Here is a 23,220-nt window from a genome sequence, read left to right as displayed (position 1 = left end):
TCTTCTTGCTCCTTTATTGTGGATAACACGATGTTTCGGAGTGTATGCTTGCTCCGTCATCTTGCTCCTTTATTGTGGATAACACGACGTTTCGGAGCGTATGCTTGTTCCTTCATCTTGCTCCTTTATTGTGGATAACACGACGTTTCGGAGCGTATGCTTGTTCCTTCATCTTGCTCCTTTATTGTGAATAACACGACGTTTCGGAGCGTATGCTTGCTCCTTCATCTTGCTCCTTTATTGTGGATAACACGATGTTTCGGAGTGTATGCTTGCTCCGTCATCTTGCTCCTTTATTGTGGATAACACGACGTTTCGGAGCGTATGCTTGTTCCTTCATCTTGCTCCTTTATTGTGAATAACACGACGTTTCGGAGCGTATGCTTGCTCCTTCATCTTGCTCCTTTATTGTGGATAACACGACGTTTCGGAGCGTATGCTTGCTCCGTCATCTTGCTCCTTTATTGTGGATAACACGACGTTTCGGAGCGTATGCTTTCCCCTTCTTCTTGCTCCTTTATTGTGGATAACACGACGTTTCGGAGCGTATGCTTTCCCCTTCTTCTTGCTCCTTTATTGTGGATAACACGACGTTTCGGAGTGTATGATTGCTCTTTCATCTTGCTCCTTTATTGTGGATAACACGACGTTTCGGAGCGTATGCTTGCTCCGTCATCTTGCTCCTTTATTGTGGATAACACGACGTTTCGGAGCGTATGCTTGCTCCATCATGCTCCTTCTTTATTGTGGATAACACGATGTTTCGGAGCGTATGCTTGCTCCTTCATCTTGCTCCTTTATTGTGGATAACACGACGTTTCGGAGCGTATGCTTGCTCCATCATGCTCCTTCTTTATTGTGGATAACACGACGTTTGGGGGCGCATGCTTGCTCCTTCTTCAGGTGGCTATACCAAGGTGGTATATTTACATACAAGAGGTATTACAAAGAATAATTTTTAACAACGTTGAGGGATAGGAATGTAATACAAACATGAGGAAAGTAATGCACTAAAACAACAACATGGTAATTGACTTGATATAACACAGACATAAAGAGGCCAGTGATACACTAAAACAACAACACGGGGAGGCCAGTGATACATGAGAATAACAAGGGAATGATAGGGTAAAGAATACAGAAATACCGAAAAAGAAGGGAGGTCAGTTATGCAATACAAACAAGGGGCCAGTGGGTTGTTGAGGATGTTGAGGTGGCGAGAGGCGTGTGGGAAGTACATAGGATGACAAGTGTGCGTTTAGAGACAGCAGAGTGGCATTATTAATATGGCCGTGATAATAACTGACAAAGAGTAAACTATGTACAGTCGAGCACGTTAGTCTCTATATTTATGGGATGAAGAAAAATATCCAGTTATCCGAACTTCGAGACATCCGACCAGGGCATATCATCACAATTCACTATGAAAGAAAACAAAATAAAAAGCAGATTTTATGGATATTCATTTGTATGTACATTTGTTCTCATATGGATATCCTATACAGTTCATGTTGCAGTGTCCATCTTGTATAATAGAATAGTTCTTAATTCATGTTGGAACCCTCAATTACACAAGGGATCCTGACAACATGGCAGCTCTGTCATAACCCTAGTTAACAATCCACATACAGAAGAACCTGACATAGTTAAACGGTTGACGACACGTGCTGAGAACGCCTCTTATAATTAAGTTAAACATATTTTATGTAATAGATTTATAGGGATTGGTGAACAAGTTGTAATAGTGTATATCAACACCGCTCCCATACATCATATAACACAACTTTAAAGTCACCTTATGACAAATAGTCTAATTCAGATTTTTCCTTTTTAGCAGACATTTTGATAGTATGTATTCAAGATATACGGTTGTAAGTCTCCCATAGTTTCACTTTAACATAGGCGCACTATAATCGTATCGCTAAGTTCGCGTGGAACGGGTCTTGGGACTAGATTTTCGAAGCTCTCTTAGCGCTAAGATAGTCGTAAGTTAATGTTAATGCATGGCAATCTACCGACGAGAAAACTGTCGAATTTTGAAATTTGAAATTAGCCGATCCCTGGAATGAATCTTGCTTGAGTGGTTCTGTGCTGATCAGTCGAGTTTCAGACTGGGAGAGTCTAAGTTATAAATGAAGGGGCCGGCTTGTATCATTAAGTAAAATGATGGCTTCCGAAAATTGAAAATGTATTTTTCATATCAGTCATTTTTCATTATATTATACTTATCTTTTACTTTGAACTTTTTTCAATAACATTTGTTCATTTCGGAGAATAGCTGTTAGTCTATGCTTATCCTTCCAATGCATTTTACTACTTGGAAATCAGAATTTCGACCCATAATGATAAGTAAAAATTACTTCATCTTTGTTGATCAGTCTATACTTATACTATCAACTGCGCCAGCGGGTGGCGCAGCAGAGGTCACGAACCAGTCTCCTGGATATCATCCGGGTACTCACAGGAGAAAAACAATAACAAAAGCAACAACCAATCTAAGGAAATTGCTCTGGATGAGTGTCCCTTTAACAGAGGCTTACTATAATCGTATCGCTAAGATCGCGTGGACCGTGTCCTGGACACACACCTACAGTTAATCACCCACCTAAACAATTAATGCTCCAATTCTGTGGCTACAGCTACACTATGTCGAAATCTTCTATTCCTTGTTGTGTGAGTACCCTTCAATTAATGATAAAAACAACACTGACTGGAATTGAAGATGAGTATAATTTTACCATTGTATGTCAACACTATATGAATTTAAGACAGCGCGTTTATCTACCATGTAGGTATTACCACAGGGTTAATATTCACAGATTTTGACCGCTAATAAATTCAAAGTGTAGTGATGTATAACATGATTTATGTAGATATGTTTGCCAAAGCTCAATCGCAAGAGAACAGTTAGGAGATAAACGTACTGTGTTGGAAAAACAGAGGTATATAACGAAACTACAATATCTCTAAATTTTGTATTTAAAACCTCACGCTACGCATTTTACCATAACCGCGTTATTCAGATTTTAAACAAATACATAATGTGTTGGAAAATCAGAGGTACGTAACGTGATTATATACCGCTAAATGACATTGATCAACCAATCACAATCCAGTATTTACTAAAGACATGGTAGAATACATATTTAAAACCTGAAATCTGTAACAAATAAAACACATCCATGAACATTGTACGTTATTAAGATTAGTGTATAGTTAAAGCGTTCGATTGTCCCATCACATTCATCATCATTCCCCAAACCAGTTATAAATTATGAACGGTCCCTACGTCAAAATACATATATCACCCATTATTTTCAGTCGTAAATTTCAAAATGAAATTCCTCTACTTTTTTTGTTATCCCTTACGTTATTCAGTGGTAAATACTCACTTTCATCCACATTAGCTTTTCCTAGAGGTTTTGGGAGTACAAATTTTTTAAAAAGGCAAAATATAATGTACTTAAGCGCTTTAAACACAAAGTCTGTAAGGAAGGGGAGGTAACTTTTGAAAGCACACGATATAAAAGTCCCATCAAGGGGATTCTCAAGTCACACTCGGTTAAGTACAATTGATGTGTGATTTTATTTCACTTTTTGCGACACGAGTTTGGTTAATTTTTAAGATATGACGTTTTGTTCATCATTATATAATGTCTATAGGCATTGTGTGACAAAATATGTTATTCCGCTTTCGGAAAGCGATCCCCTTTTTGTAGTATCTAAGGAACTCAATTTGTTTCAAAATGGCCGAAAACGGATGACATGTGAGGCACGCATAGCAATTTTCTTATTTTGCAAGCAGTTATCTCAACCACAGGAATGGCATTATCAAATGGCTTCATTGAGGATGTTTCAGCATCACTTGTAAGGGAATACCTTAGTCGGAAGGTAAGGCGCTTCAGAGAAAACATTTGTTGTTATAGGTAGACCTGTCTAATATTTAAGATATATGCATTTGTTTGCTATTACGGGAATACAGAATATATGGGTTCAAAGAATGGGAAATATAGGCAGTGTTGATACGATAGTTACCCTTAAAAAGCACAGAGCGTCCTGGAGAAGGTGAGACTATTACCCTCTTGTTTACATATTAAATCCTTTATCAGAATATAACAATTTCAAGTTACTGCATGATAACACTATGGAGTGCTTAATCATACAGAGTTAATCACGATAGTCACTGACTGCTGAAACTCTGACACTGGTGGACGACATGACAGTTATACAGGGATTGGGAAAGAGAACTTTGACGATGGGCATTTTCAGGATTATTAGCCATTTTCTGAATTTAGAATGGCCCCTGCATTTTTGTCAGTAGTAAATTTCAAAATTTTAATTGGCCATTTTTCATTCTAATGTGCAAAGTGGCCCATGGACCCTGCCTTTCCCAATCCCTGGTTATGGTGAAGCATGGCCTGTTACCGTTGCACAACATTCTAGGTTAGAAATACGTGCCATGCAATCGATGCTTCATGTTAGAGCGACCAAGTTGTGACTTATTCAACTAACATATGTTCATTGAACTCAGTTGTGTGTTATTTAGCACAGACATTGAGCGTGCTGACTGATTGCTACTGTTTTGATGCTGTCGCCATTGTGTGTACAGACCATATAAGTAACATGGCATTATGTGCTGCAGGGTCTCAAGACAACTCTGCAAGTGATGGATGAGGAGATGCCGAGGACTGGAAGCAGCATTAGCAACAGGCAGGCACTCATGAAGGAAGTTAAGATAGAAAAACTCATGAAAAAAAACAAGGTACATTCAGTTTGTTTTGATGTATTGTTGTCATTTTCACAGCACAGTTTGAACACAACACTTTAACTTACCTTCATGTAAAATACTTTAATTTCACTGTTCAGTGATGATTTTACAAGTTTCTATGTCAGTCCTACCAGGATGGTGACAACTGGAAAAAATATTTTCTGCTACCATGGTAATTGCCAAATTCTCCACCAAGAAGCTGTATTGGTAACAGTTGCATATCACAGTGTTTTCATTAATGCAGAAACCAGCATTTTTCACTCCAAAAAGTAAAAAAAAAAAAAAATATTTTGCATGCATGTTTTTGACACGTAGGTTCTGAACTAATTAAGTCTGAAAAGTACCTTAAAACAGCAACATACTGGAAGCCAATAAATTTTCAAATGATTCAGTATTGTAATGAAAATTTCACACACAAAAGATTTGGACTATATATGTATAATTTTATTTCTGCATGCACTCATACAAAACCTGCTGCGAACACTGATAACTTGATATGATGCATGCAGTGAAGGGAGCTCTAAAACCCTATGATAAACCATTTTATACATGAAATCATTTACACACTGAACTCAAATATAATTAACCATTTTCATAGCAGTTTGAACCTTGTCAGCTTCTCAAGCTTTGCTGAGGGGCAGACACCATTTTGTTTACATGTCATGTAATTGGTAGTGACCTTATTGACATCCAAAATAAACTAAAATGATATTTAGTACATTTAACATGGTGGTAGGACAAACATTGTAAAATTACTCCTTGGGTAAGTACCTCATGAAAGCTACATACAAGAGATAATTTCAAATAGCTGCAACACACTCAGTTTGTGAGTAGGCATCTTGTATATACATTGTATATCATATATATGGCTGAGATAATATCAAGTTGTTGGATTGGTTTGTCAAATATACTGCTTGATGATGAAATTTTCTATCAGACCTTATCTAACCCTTATACCATTTTATATGTATCGTCTCTAACATTTCTGGAGAATTAGTAACATACTCCTCATTTAACTTGATCACTGAACATGTCAAATGTTGGTAAAGAATCGATAATGTTTTTTTAATTGATTTCATGTTTTGTTTTGGATCTCAACCTCAATAAGCCTATTCAGTATTCACCTGATGAGTGAGTGAGTTTGTTTTTACGTCACACTCAGCAATATTCCATCTATATGGCAGCGGTCTGTAAATAATTGAGTCTGGACCAGGCAATCCAGTGATCAACAGCATGAGCATCAATCTGTGTCTTTGGGAACCGTTGACTTGTATAAATCAAGTCAGCGAGCTTGACTGCCCAATCCCTATAGTCAGTGTAAGTCACCTTTTATGGCAAGCCTAGAGGCCTTTTGTGGCAAGCATGGGTTGCTGGAGACCTAGTCTACCCCGCATCTTCCTGGGTTGCCACCTGATGACGTTTCCCTGAAACAATACAACACACAATGTAATGCAGTAATATTGCTTAATGTCTCACCAATCATACAGCAAGAGATAAAATGCAGCATTTTGAGTATTAAGAGGGTGAAAGTACAAATGCCACCCAAAAGGGTTATGAGAGACTATATTTTACAAATTAGTGTACTTTGTAAACTTTGTGATAGAGATAAAATGTTACATATTATTATAAACATAGACACAATATAAAAATATCATTGTGAGGAATTTAAATGATTTACACACTTACAGATATGATAATATATAATCACAAACAAAAAAGACATTATCCATCCCATATCCCAGATGAATTCATTTCCCTCTCACTTCAGGATGCGGATCCACCGCTACGTACAATGATTGAAGTCATGTCCAGATTCTTCATGGAGAAAAGTGCCACTGTCAGAGACTCCCCAAGTCTTGGTCTACCAGCAGCAGACTGTCCTTCACCTTTGTCACAGCCTGCAAAGTCTCTCACATCACCTCGCTCAGGGTCAAGGTCATCCAATTCATCAAGTGGCAGCGAGGTCATGATGTCATCAAAAGTCAGACCATCAACATCACAGTTTAAGAGTCGAAAATGTAAGTTTTCTTTTATTCAAGTTTAATATGTTCAATTATGTCCATGCCAAAGTGATGAAATAACAAATAGGTGTACTTATACCGATACCACTGAACATATATTATTCAGTCAGGGTTAGAGACTCCTGTGTACAACAACCGGAAGTATCTAAAACAATGGTGCTGGTAATGGTACTTTTTATGATAATTAAAGCTAAAACAAAATATCATGAAATCCTAGTATAGGGAATGTTGGTCAAACATGTTGTGTATTTTGTTCATTATAAATCTGTTGAGGCTATTTTCATCGAAAATGAAACGATCAATTGTCAGTATTTTCATTTGTGTTTTTTGCACAAAAGAATCCTGAGAACAAAGTTTCATGGTACAGTTCACCACTGTAATGTTTGAGGTTTACTGGCACCACCCCAGTGTTCATGGGTTTCACAAAACTGATAATCATCAGCAGTAGAGATCTGCGTCACTTGTTCTCACTTGATACAGGCATGCTTTGCTATGACAGAACTTGTTTGTCATCACAGAATGTTGATTCTTTCTCACCGATTATTTGTGGTGTTCCAATTAATTGAAATAATTGAAGATTGGTTGCAGTGACCTAATCACCCGGCATTTGATTACATTTTCTCATAATCAAACACAAACGGCTTGGGAACTACCGTTTTAGTGTTTGAAACAGTTGGTGAAGGAACATATCCTAGAAGCTGTCAGGGCCAGAAAATGTGTTTAATTCTTAGAAAAATCATTTCACATGCTGAAAAGTCGTGACTGAATATTTCTGGAAGAATCCTAGAAGTTTATGTTCATGACAAAGATGGAAGATGTATCACTTGAAATGGGATGTAACATTTGCAAATGTAATTTGCAGTTTCTAAATAACACAAAAAAGCAACAAATGACCACGTTATACTTATCTGCACTAACAACCTCAATAGGAAAATCTGCAAAACGACGCTAACCAGTTTTTATTGATGATTGCAAGCTGGTTATGATTCTAATATGAACCATTGATCAATTGTGAGATTGCAACAAATTCAAAAGGCTACTATTTTTGCCTGCTGTTAGGAAGCAAATAATGGCCAGTGTTTGTAAACTTGCAGGCAGTGACCAGGCTGACCTGGTGATAGAAGATGATGTTGAGAGTGAAACCCTTCTAGGAGAAGGGAAATCTGGTATTTTCTCCAACGAGATGTCAGAACCGGAACCTGCGCCACGCCCACAAGCTAGACCCCTGTCATCAAAACGAAGACCTATGTCAGGGGCCATTTTGAGTAATCTGGATGTAAGTTTGACAAGGAGAAATCAAAATGTTTCCATCTGTCGAAATCTATTTTGAAGGGAAGAACATAGCAAGTTACCATGGTAACAGATTCAGTGATATTCGGAAAACCTAAATTTGTGGTTTATGAGAGTTTGTTTGTCCTCAGTTTTTGTTTACAGTGATGATTATAATAAAAAAAATGATGAAAATCATGTTAAGGTCAATAGACAGTGCCTTTAGTATTATTTAGCCTCTAACCACCCAACATAATAACCTTTTATTCTCTGAATTGTGAAAACAAAAGATTCAGTGTGGTGTTTCAAGTGTGAAAATAATCTCAAATGATGATACAAATTACTGTATTATTATTTGAATGGTGTCTTAGATAGATAGATAGATAGATAGATAGATAGATAGATAGATAGATAGATAGATAGATAGATAGATAGATAGATAGATAGATAGATAGATCTCATCACAACCCCACCATGTTATTAAACTATAACTAACAAGGTGAAATGTCTTGTCGTCAGGCCATATTATGAAGAAACAGATTCAGTTCTTCACATTGGTACAATGTGTAAAGCACATTTCCTCTGTCCACTGCCATGATGCTAATTAACATGATGTGAAATCAATCACCCACTTGTACAGGGTCGGGGCTCGATTTAGTGCTTTGTTACATACACTGGTGCAACCCACTATTGCACCTAAAGTGCAGCCAAGTAATTTGTCTACCTTGCACCAGGCGCAAGTCAATTTTTGAGAAATATCTCAACAATAAATCTAACAGCTCATTTTTTTCCTACATAACTATGGCACCGAAACATTGCTATTCATAGACCCGTCTTGGCTATGACAGCTCTTGTGAACAGGGATCAGCTGCATCTCTGAGTTGCTATGGTTTCATGAGTACTACATCACAGAAATATGTTTATGTGCTCTGAAACCTCAGACATTTTAACACCCTGCATTGCCACTGGAATTTGGCTGGTCAAATTAGATTTTTATCGTAGGTTGCACTTGGTTAAGTAGTTTAGCATCTCTTAAGCTGGGCTCAGATGGGGATGTAACAAATGGTCTTTTAATGAGGATTCATTTCTATCATGCACAGGATACGAGTCGTAGAAGAAACCCCAAACCTCGATTCACGAACAGCTCCCAGTCCCGCCCAGTTGCCACTTTGCCCACCGTCTCATCCAACTCTAGTCTGGAGGATAAGTCTGATCCTCTGCTACCAGAGCCTACCAACAACTCCTACCCACCTAAGTCACGTATACACCAAGAACCAAAACCAGTCAGTCGAGTTGACAATGACACTGAAGCGAGACACTCACGCAGTCGTGTTTCCATCGAGGATGTTTTGGAGAAAAGCTCCGAGAGACTGGACCAGATCAGTCGGAGGAAGTCACAGACTGAGATGGTTGAGCAGAAGAAGAGCTACAGTGTCGATATGTCTAGTATGTCACGGGATCGTCCCAAAAGTCGGACATCATCACGATCCAGGTACTTGATCTAAGAGTTGCTTGTTTCATGTTGTAAGCTTGAGTTTATAGATTTTGACCAAATCAAAAAATTAGGAGATGTTTCCACTTTGATTAACTTCACCCATCACTAACCACCATCACCAATCACTCATGACTATCACAAATCAGTCACCAATCACTTATCACCCATCACACAAACCATTACTAATCACCATCGCTTATTTGTCAGACACCACTTATCACCATTACCAATCACAATTCTCCAAGACAAGTCACAAGTAACCAATAGACATCACCAGTACAAGGGGTGCAGTGGTACAACATGGCACGTTCCAGTACATATCACAATACACAGTTCTCGGTTCGGTATAATGTGGTTCAGTTCATAAACAATAAATTTTGATTGGATAAATGTTTTAATGTCGGTTTGGTTAAAGCTGCAAGAAAAAATCTTCTTGGAATTATGACCCAAGTGCCTTTACACAATCTTATTCATCCAATTGAATTAGCAGAAAATGTTTACAGTACAGCCACAGAAATGTCAGAAAGGGTAACTACACGAGGAGGTCATCTACAATTTAATTGCATGGAATATTTGTGATGAATTTGTGAATGAAATGTTCATAAGGTGATGAAGATGATATTTTTGGTACAAAAAGCAAACATACCATATTTTCAAAGTGAAATTTCGGTGTACTAATTACTATGGTATGAATACACTGTGGTATACTGCTTCAGACCTAACCAATATCATCACCAATTGCCAGTTGTCATCACCATGATCACAAGAATGATCACCATCACAAGTGACATCACCATTTACCAATGATATTTTCATCAATATAATAGGCAGAATCACAATTCATAACAAACTATGTAACTTAGATTTTGCTGTGTTTGTATGTTAACTGTTTCATTCTTAAATTTGGACTTCTCTGGAATCTCATGAGATTCCATCACTTAGTAAGCGCTGAAATGTTCCAGAATCTGGTTGACAAATGGAGTGTGTCTTTTAATCTTTGTTTCCTGCAGTGAACCTGTTAAAACTTTAGTAGGAGATGTGGAATTTGGTGATATGGATGACCTTGAGAATGAAGTCAGTGACCTTCACCTTGGTCCCACTTCATCGATATTAAAGCCAAATAACAACAGGATGAAGATCAACACCAACAAGTTTGACTCCACACCCATCGACATGAAAACTGCTGTGGTAGGTTCATGAGTTTTGTTGTCAAGCAAGTAGAATTAGTGTCGGAACTATCAGTTTCAGTCATTATAATTACTAATGGATTCATGCAGAAAGCAATCACAGGACATGCAGACTCTCTTACTCCATCGGGTGTGTCACTAAGGCATAGGACACATGCGGATCTGGGCCAGAATTGATCTTCAGCAACCCATGCTTGTCGTGAGAGGCAACTAATGGGATTGAGTGGTCAGACTCGCTGACTTGGTTGACACAGTCATCTTTCCTAACTGTGTGAGGCCTAAATCTTATTTGGCCTAAGCTACCCCACCATGCCTTCTATATGGAGGGACAAGTCTGTGATCTTCCAACATGTTCAAAAATGTACAACTTGTACCATCTAATTAGTTTAATCAGAATTTCATGTTTCTTGTGCTGTGACAACTGCTTAAACCACACTATCCTCCTGACAGGCGCTGAAGGTGTTGATTCATGGCACAGCAACTCTTGGCTTCAATGACGAATGGTTCTACCAGAGTCTGGGCTTCTGTGATCTGCCAGAGCTGCAGTATGGAATTGTACAGAAGAAGGTAAGACTTATTTTCCATTTTAAATATTTTCTAAAAGTGCATCTGATGTTGACATTGTCTTTGAGCCTATTGTCGTACATCATGTCACAACAAGGTCAGCATGTTGGCTGCTTTGGATATTTGTCACTGGACATTGGTCACTGGCAGATCCAGGGGAGAGTGCAGGGCAGTGTGTGAAATAGCTGCAAGCAGGTGGCTAATAAAAATCCTGCCAGGCCAGTAAATGTTTGTACAGCTTCAATACATTGCCTGTAAACTACTGAAGGTAGAATAGGAATCAAAATAATCATTTATAATGATATAATGGACAGAATATTTAATATCACGGCATCATTTTTGACGCATTTACTTCTTTGAACAAATGATGGAGGACCCAAATATGGAAATATCATTTAAAAAAACACAGATGCGTCACTTATAAGCGTGATTACATTTGACCTTGACCTTTGCCCATTATACTAGCCACCATGCCCAACAAAGTTAGAGTTCCAGTCGATGTTTTCATTGCTGCTTGTTGTAATTTATGGTACAATAGTTGGCACCAGCCCGAAAATGCATAATGGCACATGTACATGTGATGCATGTGAGTCAGAAATATCGTCAGTCTTGAATCCAAGTTTAAACGGTTCAAACGGATCAAAGGTGATTGAACATCAAGAGCTGAGCTACTTTTAAGTTGTTTCAAAGACATTTAGATGTTGGTGGAATCAAACTAAATATGCTTTATGGTTCAACTTCTTTGTTATACAACGTTTCGAGACAGTACCTAGTCTTATCACTTCACCTGAAGAAGAGACTAGGAACTGTCTCGAAACGTTGTGACCTTGTATAATAAAGAAGTTGAACCATAAAGCATATTTAGTTTAGTCTGAGATACTTTTGACGTCATGGGCATAACTGTGGCCCATTGTCAAGCAATTTTGTAGCATTATCAATTTACAGTGGCTCACACTCGCTCATTTCTGATAATCTACGGGTGTTTGAATGATAATTACATCCAATTTAGCTACACAAGTGTAGAATAGTGAATGAGTGAGTATGGTTTTACACCGCTTTCAGCAATATTCTAGCAACATTACAGCGGACACCAGAAATGGGCTTCACACATTGTTAGCATGTGGGAATCAAGCCTGGCTCTTTAATGTGACAAGCGAACGCTTTAACCACTAGGCTACCACCCCACCCCACAAGTGTCGACTAACCTCTGTAATGTTCCTCCGCTTCAGGGTGGTCCATGTGGGGTGATGGCTTCCATCCAGGCTTGTCTGCTGCAGGAGATGCTGTTTGGGGAACACAAGCTCGCACACAACAAATGGTAAAGTACATTTTTGGCTGCATGTTGGGGTCATGATTTTGTGGATGTTCATGCTGTCAACCCCTGTGTCATGCATAACACGCCATTCACACAATGCCACTGTGGGTAATTCCAAGGCAGGCTGCCAGGACTGAATGCTTGTCTTAAGACTGATAACAGCAGATTAATAAAGTTCAGTGTTGGAATTGTTTTTGTGTGTTGTCTCATATCACACGAAGCAGCAAGTCCACCTGTGTAGGTGAGGAGGTCTGTAAATGACTGCACCTGGCACAGACAATCCAGAACATGTAGCTGACATGATAGGCATCAGTTGGGAACGAATGACATGCATTAAAAAGCAAGCCTGATGGCATGCCATTGTATGACCCGGCTGATGGTGTGTTAGTCATCGTACAGACCCTGAAGTATATATGTCCAAGAAAGCCCATGCAAGTCTAGAAAATGTGGCAAGCCTAGTTTTCCTTAGCTTCTGAAAATGAAGAAAGTCTCTGGGCTCCATTTCAGTATATATTTTTTTTTTTCACTATGAACGTTTTTTCAGTAAAATATGTTTATTTCAGAGACTAGCTGTTAGTCTAATGGTGTGTCAGTATTCCCCAAATGACCAAAATGTTGTTTTGCTATAAGCTATCAGCATAAAAGAATACTGCTGACTCAGTGTGAAGGAATATTGCTGAGTCAGTATGAAAGAATATTGCTGTGTCAGCTTGAAATATTATTGCTGAGTCAGTATGAAAGAATGTTGCTGTCTAAGCATGGAAGAATATTGCTGACTCAGAGTGAAAGAATGTTACTGGCTCAGCATGAAAGAGTATTGCTGATTCAGCATGAAAGAATATTGCTGACTATTGCTGAGTCAACTTGAAAAAATATTGCTGGGTCAGCTTGAAAGAATGTTGATTCAGCATGAAAGAATATTGCCGACTCAGTGTGAGAGAATCTTGCTGATTCAGCGTGAGAGAATATTACTGACATTTATCACAGAATGTGCCTAATCATGTTTCCCTTGCTTTATTATTTCAGTCTTGAACCCACGAGAAGTGAAAGGTCAAACTTTCTGGCTCGAGCTCTCAGTCACATACTGTGGCGGGCAGGGGATTGTAAGAAGGCTATTGTATCAATGTGAGTACACAGCTGCATGTCAGACTAAACAGCTATTGATAATAATGATCATAATAAGAATCTTCTAGGGGAGTATATGTCACAAGCTGCCTTTGCACACTATAAAGTCACATTATCTTGTCATCTTACCAGGTCCATCTTAGCATCTTACCATTGACTGCTGAGAGACCAGAGGCCTATTTCAGACAAACTGACATGTTACATGTGCTGCATGTATTTCACCAAAACGCAACGCCCTTCATCAATAAAGGGTAACGAGGATTTGATTTGTATTGCTTCGGCATATTTGGGACCCTGGTATGAGAGTGGTCTAAGGCACCAGGCTTGTGATGGAGCATGTTTGAGGTGCCGGGATCGAGTCCATCTATAACTGGGTGTGAAAATCTTGGCATCAGACTCTTTCAGTGTTGTCACAACTCCTAGTCTACAGTACACAAGCCTATGCACAGAACCCACAAATGCATTGGCATATGAATGAATACATGCAACCACCTCGCCTAGTTGCAGGTACAGCAATGTGCAGTAAACTTGGACAAACTGCTGTGACTATATGTCCCTGTCCACCCAACTGTAAATGGGTACCTCGTAAGGATGGGAAAGCCATATTAACTCAGTATGCCTAGTGGCTGCATGAGTGGGAGTGCTATTTAGATTTACATCCTATGATTGAGAGGAAAAACAAGAAGGGCTTTTTAATAATTATTATTACTATTTTTATTGTTATCTTTCAGGCCCTCAGGGAGACCCCATGTTCTCGCCAGTGCTAAATTCAAACATGACAACCTGACCGAGACAGTGAGTGGAATTACCATCAATATCAGAAGTATATTCATAAGAAAACCAGTTGTTTGTACTGCTTCTTCCAAAGGCAGGTGATTAAAGTCCAGTCTCCCCTCTTGTGGACCTAGGCTGTACAGGATTGGATCCTACATAGACCAATCATACAGTCAGCATGCAAAACAGCTACTGCCCCGCTGGCCCATGGCATGTAAAAATCCAGTCGGGCCAGTAATTCTCCACAGTCACTGGCCCAAATGGCTTGTGAAATTTCATGGGGTCATTTTGAAAGAATAACACTCTCCCTGACTTGTTAAGTTATGGTACACTTCTCACGCAAGATTGTGGTCTGATTGAAATGTTGATCGCTAAAATGTTGATAATGATGATTTTTTTAGCATTAACAAAATATTTCGGGCATTTTTTCTTATTTGGTTTTGATGGTATTTTATCTTTTCTAAGTTTTTGCTCAGTTTCTACACTCAGATTTCATGCAAGTGACTTACTTCATGGGTTAATAACTTTCAGGCCTAGCTAGCCTCACTGTTCAGCAAAATGTGCAAACTATTTCACGCAATGCATGCAGCCAAATTCTCAAGGGAGGAGACTTTTAGAGTCAGTTATCTATCTTGTGTCTGGAAGGAGTTGACAAAGTGATATACTGAACAATAAAAAGTATTAGTACAGAGGCATTTTTGTATTGAAAACTGGGAACACAATTCTATAAAAAATATTTCCAGCAATATTCATGATCACTAGTAAACACAGCTATTGTTAGAGTTAATGAAAGAATTAATGCAAATAAAGAGTTTTCAAAACTACATGGCATTATGAATTATATTCTAAGTCATGGCTTCAAGCATTGTTGATGTATGTGAACTAGTGTACTCAGTTGTATTCCTGTCTGTTTCAGTTGACGCTTTATACTTTTAACAAATATGATGAACTGCTGAGTTTTATGAAACAGTCTGTATCTCAGGTAAGAGGCTCTACCTTCACAAGTTACCATGTCTGACAAGTTTGCAGTCATCCTCAATAATCTCCAGGGAATATGTTCTGATAAATCTCGAGTTTTCCCTGGATGCATCTTCAGCTCAGCCTAATGATTTTATTACCTCCCTTTGCTGGCTCCACATTCTCACAGTAGCCAACCAGCTAAGCCACCATTAAGACCCAGCTTATCAGTGTCAACAAAGATAACGGTCACAACCACAAAAAGTTGTTCGCATTGCGAGTCAAACTTACAAGAAAGACATACAGACAAATTGACAGGTCTGAAACTTTAAAAAACACGTGCAAGTTGTTTTGTGTTGCCAAGTTTAATCGTTTAGATAATTTGAAAAGCGAAAGTTAGTTATGATTGGTACACCCAACATCCCAGTTTAAACACCTGATAAAATGCCAACAAAGGAGGGTAAAAAATCATCGGCTCAAGACATAGATGCATCAAGGGTATTGTGGAGATTTATCGGAACCTATTCCTTGGAGATTAATGAGAATAGTTTGTAGTAAGACCTCAATAATTGTATTATAGATTTGTTTTTTACAGCCTCTGAGGTTTGGTTTGATACGCCAGTGTTTTGAACTCATGAGCCTAATGTATGTGGAAGACAAACATCGTTGAAAATGACCATTAAGCACACAAAAAGTTGCATTTACTATTAAGTTTTTATATGACAATCCATGTTCCCATACTTTTTGTTTATAGTACATATGTACGTTTATATGTGTGGTGTTGTGTTTTACAGTTTGAGCTTGACGGCAACAACGGGGTGATATTGGTGCTATACTCCGCCCTGCTTTCAAGAGGGCTGGACAGGTCAGTTGTGGGACTTGACCACATGTCGGTATCATTATTGCTATATCGTGACTGATGGACATGTCAAGCCGATAATGTGTTTATAGACTCAGTAGCACGTCATCATGGTCAAGCTGGCAATAGTAGGTCGAGCACTGGCAAATTGGTGTAGTCACCTTATGTGCCTTTTTTAAGTGTGACACACAAGGGTCAGTCTGTCGTAATGACCTGCCGTTTGTCATACTTTGTACATGTTTGGTGGTTGTGACAAATATTGACTGATTTGCTCTCTCTCACATGATTTGATCCGTCAATATAATGTCAAACTCATAATGTACTGTTTTTGTTTCCATGGCATCAAAATGTCTGAAGGAGACCTAGCAGTAGTTATATGCTGCTCAATACTATGTGAAGAAGACGGCAATGCCAAAGTGAAGAAAAGAAAAGTTGTTGGACAAAAGATTGGAGCCTCCATTCTTTCGTGTTTCATGACTCAGATAATGAGCTCCGAAACGCTATGATTCCTCCTGTGAAAAATTGAGGCATGGTTTCTTTTGAAGAGATAAAACTGTGTTTTGCACTTGTATGTAGATATTTATCATGTGACACCAAAACACTATTTGACTGGCCATGCAGCACGATGCTGCTTTTAAGATCTCTTGTTGTACCGATGGGTATGTTTTTGCTGATATCACCTGTACATTCCTGCTGTGTTTGTTGTTGATTACTATGGTGTTGGCTGCTTGCAGAGTTCGGGATGATCTTGATGAACCGGAAGGGAAACTTATGGCAGCACACGGATACTGCACTCAGGTATTAAACAGCTTCATGACTTCTTGGAGGGTGTTGTTGTAGCTGGGAGAATATCTGGGAGGGCAGTTATTCTAGGTGGGAGGGTGGATATACTAGCTGTGAAGGTGGATATTCTAGCTGTGAGGGTGGGTATTCTAGCTGTGAGGGTATCCTCAAGCAGTGCAGGTCATATTCTAGGTGAGAGGGTTGAAATTTTAGGTGGGAGGGTGGATATTCTAGGTGAGAGGGTGGATATTTTAGATGGGAAGGTGGATATTCTAGGTGGGAGGGTGAATATTTTAGGTGGGAGGGTGAATATTTTAGGTGGGAGGGTGAATAGTGTAGGTGGGAGGGTGAATATTTTAGGTGGGAGGGTGAATATTTTAGGTGAGAGGGTGGATATTTTAGGTGGGAGGGTGGCTATTCTAGTTAAGAGGGTGGGTTTTCTAGGTGAGAGGGTGTATCTTCTAGCAGTGTAGGTGTATATTCTTGTTGGCAAGGTGAATATTCTAGTTAGGAGGGTGGACGTTCTAGCAGGATATTCAGCCTTTAGGGTGAATATTCTAGAAGGATGTCACAGTGTTTTTAACTTAACTAGTCATTACATGGCACACACTATTATTGTGACTGACACATATTCCTGCATGAATGATTCAAATAGATGTGTTACAAATCTGACGAAGAGCACCACATATTAGTTGTCATTTGTTTGGAGGAGGAACAGAAATATACTCAAGAGAGCACTCCTCAACTGTATTAACACATGCCTTTTTTTGTAATAGTATAAGTCATCAATCCATTGAAGGCTTGTTGTGATTGGAGTGAGGCACCATGATCAATTTGTATGAGTGAGAGCACTGGAATTCAGCAACTCATGCTTGTCATGCGAGGCGCCTAACAGGTAGTCAGGCGCTCTGACTTGGTTAACATATGTCATTGGTTCCCAATTACACAGATCAGTGCTTATGTTGTTGATCACTGGATTGTCAGGTCCAGACTCAGTTTTTTACAGACCACCACCATACAGCTGGAATTTCGCTGAGTGCAGCATAAAAGTAAACTCACTTCAAATTGTAAAATTTGCTGACATTGTTGCAGGAAATGGTCAACTTGCTGCTGACTGGCCGAGCTGTGGCCAATGTGTTTAATGATGTCATGGAGCTGGACTCCGGGAATGGCCAGGTCACCGTCCTCAAAGGGATTCATGCACGCTCTGACATTGGATTCCTGTCCTTGTTTGAACACTACAAGTCTTGCAAGGTACGGACATTGTGTAGTGTCTCCTTGTGTTGTGTGAGGCAGAGGTGTTGTAGGTAGGGCTGCATTTATTCATGATTTGATTTTTCATATTGGACACTCGATTCAGTTTTTCAAACAAGTAAAAACATCAGATTTCATTGAACTCTCAGAGTTGGCTATTTGAGCGTGAAATCCATTATCAACTTGGCGATGTGTACTTATAAAAAATTTCATTAGTAATTAGACCAGCATCAACGCATCCCAATCCCTAATTTCAGTGCTCAAAACTGCTCGAGTTGGAGACAAAATTTTGTTCTCACTCTGTTCAAAATAATTTAAATGGATATTCAAAAATTGAATCGAAATGGTGATAATGGTTATCAAAAAGGTGTCAGATTTGATATTCGATGAATTTAACAAATTGCAGCCCAAGTTGTAGGTGCTTTATTCCTAGAACCTGCTGATCATCACTTTCATATTCAAGGTAATTGTTATTTTGTGTGTGGTTGCACCATGCTCATCAACTTCTACAAAACATTGAGATCTCAAAAATCCTTCATGAACTCGATAAAACTTAAATACCCCTTTAAAGCGAGAGTCACTATATCAACTTGTTCATTACTCCTTTGACAAGGAGAAGCCTGGTGGTTAAAACATTTGCTCATCAAGCCAAACATCTGGGTTCAATTCCCATGGGTGCAATGTTGTCTGATGTCCCCCACCAAGATATTGCTGGAATATTGCTGAGAGTGACATAAAACTAAATTCTGTAACTCACCTGTGACCATGTTGCAGGTGGGGACATACTACAAGACCCCCAAGTTCCCAATCTGGGTTGTATGCAGTGAGAGTCACTTCAGTGTGATGTTCAGTATCCGAAGGGAACTGATCAGTGACTGGAAGGCCGAGCGTAGGTTTGACCTCTACTACTACGACGGCCTTGCTAGACAACAGGAACAGATTAAACTAACTGTTGGTAAGTCATAGCAAAAATAATTAAAATGAACTCTGTCTAAACTAGCCTCACCTCTTACAGATACACATTGAGTGGTGTTTTATGCAGAGAAATAGCGCTAAACTATTGTGCTCTGATTCCACAAAGAGAATGTAGCACCACAAGTGTGGTAAGTTTTATGGAAGGGTGAGTGGTATCTCAAATAGGTAGTGAACTTTGGTTTTCGTTTGTTTAGATACGTCAAGTAGATTCTTCAAGCCACCTTCTGATGAGGAGCTTGTTCCACCACTGGACCACTGTATACGCACAAAGTAAGTACCCCAGTCTGACTTCAAAGGGTCACTATTGAGGATTGTGATAGCGATAGTCTGTCAACCAACTGCAATAGTTTTGATCTTCTTGAATTGTCTCATTTGAAATCATTTCTGAGATGAATGTATAGTTTATATGAAATAGAAACAAGCTGAATTGTTCCCTGAAAATCCTATACCCATATCTCTCATACAAGATATATATCTGTGCTGGAAAAGCTCTTGTCAAATCTATTGTGTTTGGTGTTTCAGATGGGCCGATGCTGAAGTTGACTGGAATGGCTACGAGCCTATTCTCTAGCCGTCCAACAATGAAACTACTGCTGAATTTAGACATATTTCTACTGCAGGCAACAAGCACCTGCAGGGTAGTTTATACCCTGCCCATAGACTGTGATACTGTAATTGATCTGACTAATTCTACTTAACTCATAATGGCATGCATCCTCGATATCTCCAGGGTATACATTCCAATGAATCTCCACTATACCCTTGATGCATCTATGGCTAAGCCTGATAAGTGTATTACCTCCCTTGGCTGGCTTTTCATCCAGTCAAGTGTATATGCTGGGAAGTTGAGCGAACCAATCACAAATCACTTTCGCTTTTTTAATTATCCAACTGATTAAACTTGGCAACACAAATCATGCACAGGTTCTCTGAAAGAGACAGAAGAAGTTCTTGCAGGTATTTTTACAAATTTTGGACCTATCAATGTGTCTGTATGATTACCCCAAAATATGAGTCGCTCTGCAAACAGACCTTCGGTGGCAAGCAATGGGATGTGATAAACTTTTCATCAGCTTGAGCCGTAGATACATCCAGGGTATAGTGGAGATTTAACGGAACATATACCCTGGAGATATTGAGAATAAATGGCATGGAAGACAAGGTGTACAAAAAGCCCACAATGTGATGACATGTTTTACAAGTTTTACATGACTCACATGAAGTGATGACAAGTTGTACAAAGACCACACAATATGATGACATTTTGAACCAGTTCTACATTACACAATTTAAAACTGTTTCAGTTTACATGTGTCAAAACCAAACAATTATAGGCTTCATTTATACCCACTGGACCCAGTGTACTCACATACAACACATAGCTATATGGTTGAAAGAATGCTGAAGCAACATTAAATTTAAAATTCTAATATGCTCACTAACTCCACATACGTTATGTATCATGGTGACTCAGGTGCCACATTTGGCTGTACAAAGCAGTATCCTTGGTGAATACCACAAACTTATGAACTTTGGCTTGAATCTCTGGAGTTTCTGGAGTTTCTCTGAACTGTGAAGATCCGGGTTAGAATTGCTCTTCAGTAATTTATGCTTGTCGTAAGAGGTGACTAACGCAATTGTGCAGTCAGGCTCACTGACTGGGTAGGCACATGTCATCACATCCCAGTTGTGTAGGTTGATGTTCATTCTGTTGATCACTGTTAGGTCCAGATCTTATTATATAGCAGGAATATTGCTGAGTGCAACTGGTTTCACTGGGTTTTGGGAGATTTTCTGTGATGTAGTAGGAATAGTGATTAAAGGAGAGTAAAATCCATCCATATTTTGACATGGAACATCTACAGAGAACAAAGTCGACCTGTAGTGTTTTATCTCTAGCTTGTGTATGATTATCCTTATTTGTGTTATTGTTAACTCGCTCACTGTGTTGTGAAATAGTTTTGTTATTCCTAATGTTCATAACCAATCAAAGGTCCAAAGATCTTACCTGGACCTTAATCAGCATTGAAAAGGTTTCATTTTACATGCAGCTATGGTCAGACCAATCGTATTTTTTGTTTTGCATGTTTCTGTCCTCCGAAAACCTAAAGGCAGCAGGGGAAAAAAACACCAGTCAAAGCAAAACCCTCACAAGAGTTTTTCAAAGGCATTGTTTTTCAAATTCACGCCAGATGCAGGTGGTGCAGGCACTGCATAAAAACAAAATCACACCCTCCCAATGAAATATTTCATTTTATGTGATTATTAAACCATGCTGTTAGGGAACTAGTTTTAATATCATTCAGACTTTGTTCCTGAACAGAAGGAAACAGTTGGTCTCCTTTGCGCGTTCCTCATTGGGGGCGCTAGGGTGGCCTAGTGGTTAAAGCGTTCACTCGTCACACCAAAGACTTGGTCTGGTGTCCCTCACCATGATGTTCCTGGAATTTTGCTGAAAGGGGCATAAAACCATACTCACTCACATACCAGTTTGCACATTTTTGTGAATCACATGCTCGTCAGGTTCTGTTTGTGTTAATAGAACATTGGTATCATTGTTTGAGGGATGGTGGGGTAGCCTAGTGGTTAAAACCTTGCTTGTCTCACTGAAGACCAGGGTTCAGTTCTCCACTTGAGTACAACTATGGAAGCCTGTTTCTGGTACGTAGTATCTGATGCCCTGACACTGCTGGAATATTGCAAAAAGCTATATAAAATCATACTCACTGTTGGAGGAAGATATCCCTTGTACGTATCAGGACTTTACTTTTTCTAAATAAATAAATAAATAAATAAATAAATAAATAAATAAATAAATAAATAAATAAATAAATAAATAAATAAATAAATAAATAAATAAATACTCCCTTATCAGCAACAAGATATCATTTTTGATATCAAGTGGTTAGAATTTGGTGAATGTGCAGAAAAAGTGAGTTTTTTCGGATCGGTCCACTGGTTAAAGGACAGATCAGTTCACTGGTTAAAGGATAGCTTGTTTCTGCCTGACTAAATGTCAGAATATCTTGTAGATTTGTGTGTCTTCTTGCCATTTTTCCAGTTATGTCTATTTATGTGATATACATTACTGTATCATAGAAAATATACAGATGTAGTTGTGTATTAACATTGAAACGTTCATGATGATTTTGACAACTCTCCCAGGTTGTGAGCACTGACATTTACGTGTAATGTATTTTGATTGTACATGGATCCGACAAGGCCATGTATTTGTACATGGGTCCGACAAGGCCATGTATTTGTACATGGGTCCGACAAGGCATTCACACAGATATCACTGACTTGGATTTGTACAAACATCGCTGTAAGACATCAGTCAGGAAGACCTGCACAGACTGTTTTGAGAATACTCTACCATGACATACAAATTGCCTCTCCCATATGACTAATTTATTACAATTATGGAGCCTTCTGCAAGCAGGAATATAGAATACATTACTCATTGAAACATGTGAAAGTATATGTTCCTTGTTTGTCATGGTTGTTGTGTACAGCCAACAACTGTAGTTAGTTCAATGAAGTAGGGCTTGTATACTGCCATTTACGTTCAAAGTCTGATTATCACAAACTACTAAGATATTTAAGAGCTTTATGATGTGTATTTTAATATTTATGTAAATGAAATGATTTATTTATTTATTGTCATTGATTCTGTTGCTGAGTTACTAGATGCCTCTATGATAGTGACCTTCACCTTGTAATTTCATTGTCTACCATCTGGAATGGAGAATGCTAAAATCTTACAACCAACTCAACTTTCATTACATCTTTGATAGGCATTTAGAAGTTGGTTGCAACTTTTGCGCACCTTCATCAGTTGTATATATATTCGTGTAGTTCATTCCAAACTGAC

General features: G+C 38.8%; 1 protein-coding gene across 1 annotated transcript; it reads left to right on the top strand.

Annotated features, from left to right (window-relative positions):
* Positions 1-3,822: 3,822 nt before the first annotated feature.
* LOC137256049 (probable ubiquitin carboxyl-terminal hydrolase MINDY-4) lies at positions 3,823-20,025 on the top strand. The gene is made up of 17 exons (XM_067793729.1): positions 3,823-3,891; positions 4,643-4,762; positions 6,537-6,790; positions 7,888-8,065; positions 9,159-9,550; positions 10,564-10,741; positions 11,191-11,307; positions 12,534-12,622; positions 13,646-13,744; positions 14,476-14,539; positions 15,435-15,500; positions 16,270-16,340; positions 17,069-17,132; positions 18,210-18,371; positions 19,146-19,326; positions 19,541-19,616; positions 19,869-20,025. Exons 1-17 carry the CDS (start codon positions 3,823-3,825, stop codon positions 19,915-19,917), a joined length of 2,229 nt encoding a protein of 742 aa, XP_067649830.1. The 3' UTR covers positions 19,918-20,025.
* The last annotated feature ends 3,195 nt before the right edge of the window (positions 20,026-23,220 follow it).

Source organism: Haliotis asinina, chromosome 11 (genome assembly GCF_037392515.1).
Source record: "Haliotis asinina isolate JCU_RB_2024 chromosome 11, JCU_Hal_asi_v2, whole genome shotgun sequence".
Classification (NCBI taxonomy): Eukaryota; Metazoa; Mollusca; class Gastropoda; order Lepetellida; family Haliotidae; genus Haliotis; species Haliotis asinina.
This window is presented reverse-complemented; position numbering and strand designations above follow the sequence as displayed.